Here is a 6000-nt window from a genome sequence, read left to right on the forward strand (position 1 = left end):
TCCCGGCTTTTCTTGAGTTTGTGGTACTTATGTGAAGATGATGAAGATATAATCAATGCTGAAAAAACATATATATAAATAACTTCCTGAGGACAGCCTTGAGCTCCCGGTTCCTCATGCTGTAGATGACGGGGTTCACTACAGGAGGTACCACTGTGTATAACAGTGCCAGCACCAGCTCCAGAAATGTGGAGGAAAGTGAGGGGGGTTTCAGGTAGGCGAATGTGGCAGTGCTGACAAAGAGGGAGACCACGGCCAGGTGAGGGAGGCATGTGGAGAAGGCTTTGTGCCGTCCCTGCTCAGAGGGCATCCTCAGCACGGCCCTGAAGATCTGCACATAGGACAGCACAACGAAAACAAAACAAGCAAGAAAGATTAAGGCACTAAATATGATAAGCCAAACTACTCTGAGGTAAGAACCAGGGCAGGAGAGCTTGAGGATCTGGGCAATTTCACAGAAGAACTGCTTGATGGCATTGCCATGGCAGAGAGGCAGGGAAAATGTATTGGCAGTGTGCAGCAGGGAATAGAGAACCCCAGTGCCCCAGGCAGCTGCTGCCATGGTGGCACAAGCTCTGCTGTCCATCAAGGTCCTGTAGTGCAGGGGCTTGCAGATGGCAACGTAGCGGTCATAGGACATGATGGTGAGAATGCAATACTCTGCTGATAGCAGAAAGACAAACAGAAATGTCTGGGCAACACATCCTGCATAGGAGATGTGCCTGGTGCCCCAGAGGGCATTGGCCATGGCTTTGGGGAGAGTGGTGGAGATGCAGCCCAGGTCGAGGAGGGCGAGGTTGAGGAGGAAGAAGTACATGGGGGTGTGCAGGCGGTGGTGGCAGGCTACGGCTGTGCTGATGAGGCCGTTGCCCAGGAGGGCAGCCAGGTAGATGCCCAGCAAGAGCCAGAAGTGCAGGAGCTGCAGCTGCCGCGTGTCTGCCAACGCCAGCAGGAGGAACTCGCTGATGGAGCTGCTGTTGGGCATCTGCAGTTCCTGGGCATGGAGTCCTGTGCGGAGTGCAGAAAATAATGACGAGTCAAGACCATTCGCACAAACACTCTTCCCACTGCTATACAGAAGTTTTTCTATGTCTATGGATAATGTTCATTTAACTCCAGTACGGGAGTTTATTTTAATGAGCTTCACCGTACCTTAATAAGTAGAAGCTTATGGGGCTCTTATTTCCTCTCATTCTCTGATCATATCTCAGCTGCCTGGATATTTTACTGTTACAAGCCATTTCCATGTCTCATGTCTTTACCTGTCTGCACACAGAGTTCCCATCTCAACTTTTGTGCATTCAAAGTTCTCTTAAAGAAAGCTGCCTGTTTGCAGACAAAGTGCATTGTTCTCGTCTGCAGAGAATTACGATAATTTCAGCTGGTGCTGTCCTTTGGGAGAGGAGAAACTGAAAGCACTTGAGGACATGATTCATATAACAGCAGAATGAGAAATGTACAATTCAGGATTCTCAGTGCTCATATTCCACAGCTCCTTTCAGATTTCTGTCTAAAACACTTCCCCTTTCCTATGTACAGAAAATGGAAAATCCCTGTCTTATCTTTCCGCTTGCAAAGTGCCTTCGGAAACACCCTACAGTGCAGTGTAGCTGTGATCCCCCGGCCCAGGAAGCAGCCGTGGCAGCAGAAGGCCCCTGCCCTGCCCTGCCCTGCCGGGGGTCTCCTTCCCCCACACATCTCCCCACAGCGCCGTGGGCAGCTCCCCGGGCAGGCTGAGTGCTGAGTGCTGAGTGCTGAGTGCTGAGTGCTGAGTGCTGAGTGCTGAGCCTGGCAGGAGGCAGAGTCCCTGGCCCGGCACACAGCCCCTGGGGCACAGCAGGGACCTGCTCTGCAGGACAGCCCTGGGCACCCGGCTGCAGCCCCGGCTGCACAGCCTGCAGCCGTCCTGGGACACGCAGCCCTCAGGGCTGTGCTCTGATGCTGCAGCAGGAAAGCCCTTGGCTGGAGTAGATCTTTTTCAATGATAAGGAAACAGAGTGTTTTGCAATGCAGCCTGTTTTGCAATGGGATGTCACCAGCATAGTGATCCCTGCAGAAAAAGCCACAACATTGCCTGCAATGAGAAATTACCTTGTCAAGGGCTGTGAGAAATGCTCCTCCAGTGGACTCTCAGCCTGTTAAGATGCCATGCAGGCTGCAAGCTCTCCTCCTTCTTCTCTCTGTCACCTGCAGATCATGCTCCCAGTCCTGCTGTGTGCTGCACAGGAGCTGCTCCTGGGCACAGCTGTTTCACTGCAGCACTGACGACTTGTAGGAGCTCCCTCAGTCCCAGGAGCCCAGCACAGCTCAGCAGCAGATGATGCCATTTCTATCCAACCCACTGATCTCCCCTGAGATGTCCCTGGGTCTCCATGGCCAACAGCTCCTGAAAGACAACAGCACCATGACTGTACTTTGAAATCTTTGTACTGTACTCTAAATTAACCACCAAACGTCCAGTGGACAGTGACTAACTCCAGAAATACTTAGTCCTACCAGAGTGTGATTGCTAAAACAAAAAGGGCACACAGAGCAGGACAGGGAGGGGTGGACTAACCCTGGGCAGGGCACTGATACAGCTGAGGCAGTGCAAGCACCTCATCCCTACATGGAAACCCAGCAATGGAAATGGGATTCTGCTCCCCACGGACCAACAGGAGCTGGGATTCCTCTGGTTGAGTTCAGGCATGCACAAGGAGTTGCCTGCATGTGAGCTCCTGCTCTGAGTCCTTGGTCCTTCAGCAGGGAGTCAGTTGCTCACACACAGAGCCTGGGTGATGACCAAGGTGCCTGGGGTGCTCCTGGATGTGTGCTAGTGCTTGGGAAGTGTGTGGGAAATCCCTGAGACAGACACCTCCTTCCTGAGCATCAGCTGAGAGCCAGAGAGGGGATGGAGATATACTTGGCCATCTTGTACGACAACAGACCCCTTTGTTTAGGGCACCTGAGTGTGCCTTTTTTCTTGTCTCCATGGAGCATGCAGTTATGCAGCTGGCGAAAGGGATGAGCTCTCAAAAGAAGAGGCAGATCATCTCTGTTCTCCATCTGCTGCCTGTTCTGGAGCTCAAGGCACTACAGAGGTGACACACATCTTTGTTCTTCATCTGATGAAACCTCAGTTTTCTATGGGCTCTCATGTGACTGGCCTCAGAAGTCATGGCAGTGTCCTGGGCTGTCCTGCACACTCACATGCAGCTGCAAATGCAGCACAGAGCCTTTAGGAAAGCCATGCCCTCAGAGTGTCTGTGCTGCTTGGACAACTCCAACCCTCACAATGGGTCCGATGCCTGTGTGCCACCTTCTGAACACAAATACCATAGATGCGCTCCACAGCCGTGCTAAATCTAATGATGTTTCCCAATTGGCATGTGTTTTGCACTGTTGAAAACACCCAAATATGATGAGGCGGAAATTTTTGTGCAGTTTCAGGCTTGAGCTCTTGTTTGGACCACGGAGACACAATTATATGGCTTCCACAACTGGACTGCAGCACAAGGGGGATACAGAGTCTTTACAGTGGATGGGTGAGGAGACAAGGAAGGACGACTGCCCTCTGTGAGAGTGCACTGAGCTCTTCCTGGGGATGGCAGAGCAGGTCAGAACGAATGGAAATGGCAAAGAGAGGAACCACAGAATCACAGAATTACCAAGGTCGGATAAGACTTTCAAGATCATCAAGTCCAACCATCATCTATCACCAACAGTTCTCACCAAACCGTGTCTCTCAACACAACATCCAAACGTTCCTTGAACACCTCCAGGGTTGGTGACTCCACCACCTCCCTGGGCAGCCCATTCCAGTGCCTGACCACTATTTCAGAATAGTACTATTTCCTAACGTCAGGCCTAAATCTCCCCTGGCACTGCTTGAAGCCATTCCCTCTAGTCCTATCACCAGTTACACGAGAGAAGAGACCTTAGCCCAGCTCACTACAACTTCCCTTCAGGTAGTTATAGAGAGCAATAATTTCTCCTCTGAGCCTCCTCTTCTCCAGACTGAACAATCCCAGCTCCTTCAGTCTCTCCTCATCAGGCCTGTGCTCCAGACCCCTCACCAGCTTTGTCGCCCTTCTTTGAACCTGCTCCAGGGCCTCAATGTCTTTCTTGCAGCGAGGGGCCCAAAACTGGACCCAGTACTCAAGGTGCAGCCTCACCAGAGCCCTCCATGAACCCATGCTGACTAACTATGGTTATCTATGGAGACTCGATCTTGCTGTGGTGAGCCTTAAACAATGGGTAAAATTAGATTAGAGCTTATTTTTCCTGTTGTGGTTTGCAAAAGGCTTTAGTGAGCCTTAGGCAGCGGGTAAAATTTAACCCCCTTCCATCAGTGTGTCGTCGTGAGAGCCCATCCTGCAACCCTAGAAAACCAGAATCCTGGAATACTAGAGAAACCTTAGAAAATTACAGTTCTAGAGACCTGAAAGCCTTGAACCTAGAATCCTGTAATCCTATAAATCCTAGAAACCTAGAATTCTATGAACTGAAGAAATCTAGAATCCTCGCATCATGGAATCTTAGAAACCTACCTAGCATTCAAAAAACCTAAATCCTGGAAACATAGAACCCTATAATTCATTAATCCTGGAAACCTGGAATCCTACTTCATAGAAATCTAGACATCTAAGAAAGCTATAATCCTACCACCCTGCAAACCTAAGAAAAGTAGAAATTTAGAATCCTACAGACAAGAATCCTACGTGCTTAAATTCCTACACTCCTACAACTCTAGAATTCCAGAAGCGTAGAATCCTAGAAACACAGAATGCTATAAATGTAGAAACACAGAATCCTAGCATGCTAGAATGTGAATGTCCTAGACTCTCAGAATTATCCAGGTTGGAGAAGATGAGGTCATCGAGCCCAACCCAGGACGTGCCATGCCATGGAAGTCCCTCACCTGCTCCCCAGCAGCACAGGCTCAGGGCCCAGCAGGGTGACACAGCACAGATCTGGTGACAGGTCACAGCTATGGGTTTAGCCGTGGATTTGATTGTGCTGAATTAACAGTTGGATGACATGAGAGGTCATTTCTAACCTCAATGATGCCATGATGCCATGATGGGGAGATCACTGCAGGGGGAGATCACAGCCTGAGAAGTCAGACCTCATACATTTTACTTGTTCAGTGTTGTGCTGTTACAAAAGCCTGAGTATTTCTTTGTAGATGTCCTCAAACCAGCCAAGGGGTTTTCCTGAGGAGAACCTTTCACGTGGAATTGCTATCAAGTGTCATCCACCTGCTTTGTGTTTATCACAAAAACAGCCTGTTCCTCACCTCGGTCAATATTCCTCAGTGATGGCAGCATGGGCAGTTCATTGGTTCTTTCCAAAAGAACTCCAGAGCAGGAATAACGCCACGCTGTATTTAAATATAGTGAATAAGGCAGCACTGCTAAACTCTACAAACACTGCGCAGAGCAGAATCTGCCCAAAGGAAGCTCTTCCAGCTGGCTGCTCTCTGGGCAATTTCCAAAGCAAACACTGAACTGCTGTTTTCAGAGAGGACCCACAACAGCTCTCTTATTTATGGGAAATGCCCCGTGAAGCTGTGACCAGCTGGCTATTCTGTCGGATGGCGCACTTCACATTGGCTTATCATCTTTCCTTGAAGAATCCTTGAGTTGTTTGCAGTTCTAAGCCATTTATCAGTGCTCTATTATTTCCTTCCTTTCATCTGGATAAAACAAGCTTCACTTACAGCCGTGACAGGAGGCTGTATCATGATGACACAAAGCCCATAGGACACCTTTGTTCTGCTCAAGCTCAGGCACACAGCCCAGTGACTTCAGAACCTAATGCCAATTTTCACCCCCAGCCTTGGATTCCCTGCCTGTGTGTCCTCAGGACAATCTGTCCTCATGGACAGAGGCAGCACTACTGCCATGTCAGACACGCGGCACAGATTTCTGGATGAAACGTAGGGACTTCTGAGACTGGCTATTTAAGAGAGCAGAAAATACATGACACATCTCCTGACGTGACCTTAGGGGTCTCGGC

The 6000-nt window shown here is 49.7% G+C and overlaps 1 protein-coding gene across 1 annotated transcript; it reads right to left on the reverse strand.

The window, feature by feature from the left end:
• Window positions 1-52: 52 nt before the first annotated feature.
• LOC149914594 (olfactory receptor 14J1-like) lies at window positions 53-985 on the reverse strand. Its single transcript, XM_090126447.1, has one exon. The coding sequence runs from the start codon at window positions 983-985 to the stop codon at window positions 53-55; it is 933 nt and encodes a 310-aa protein (XP_089982573.1).
• Between the last annotated feature and the right edge of the window lie 5015 nt (window positions 986-6000).

The sequence above is a fragment of the Phasianus colchicus genome, chromosome 29 (genome assembly GCF_987193195.1).
Source record: "Phasianus colchicus chromosome 29, bPhaCol1.hap1.1, whole genome shotgun sequence".
NCBI lineage: Eukaryota > Metazoa > Chordata > Aves > Galliformes > Phasianidae > Phasianus > Phasianus colchicus.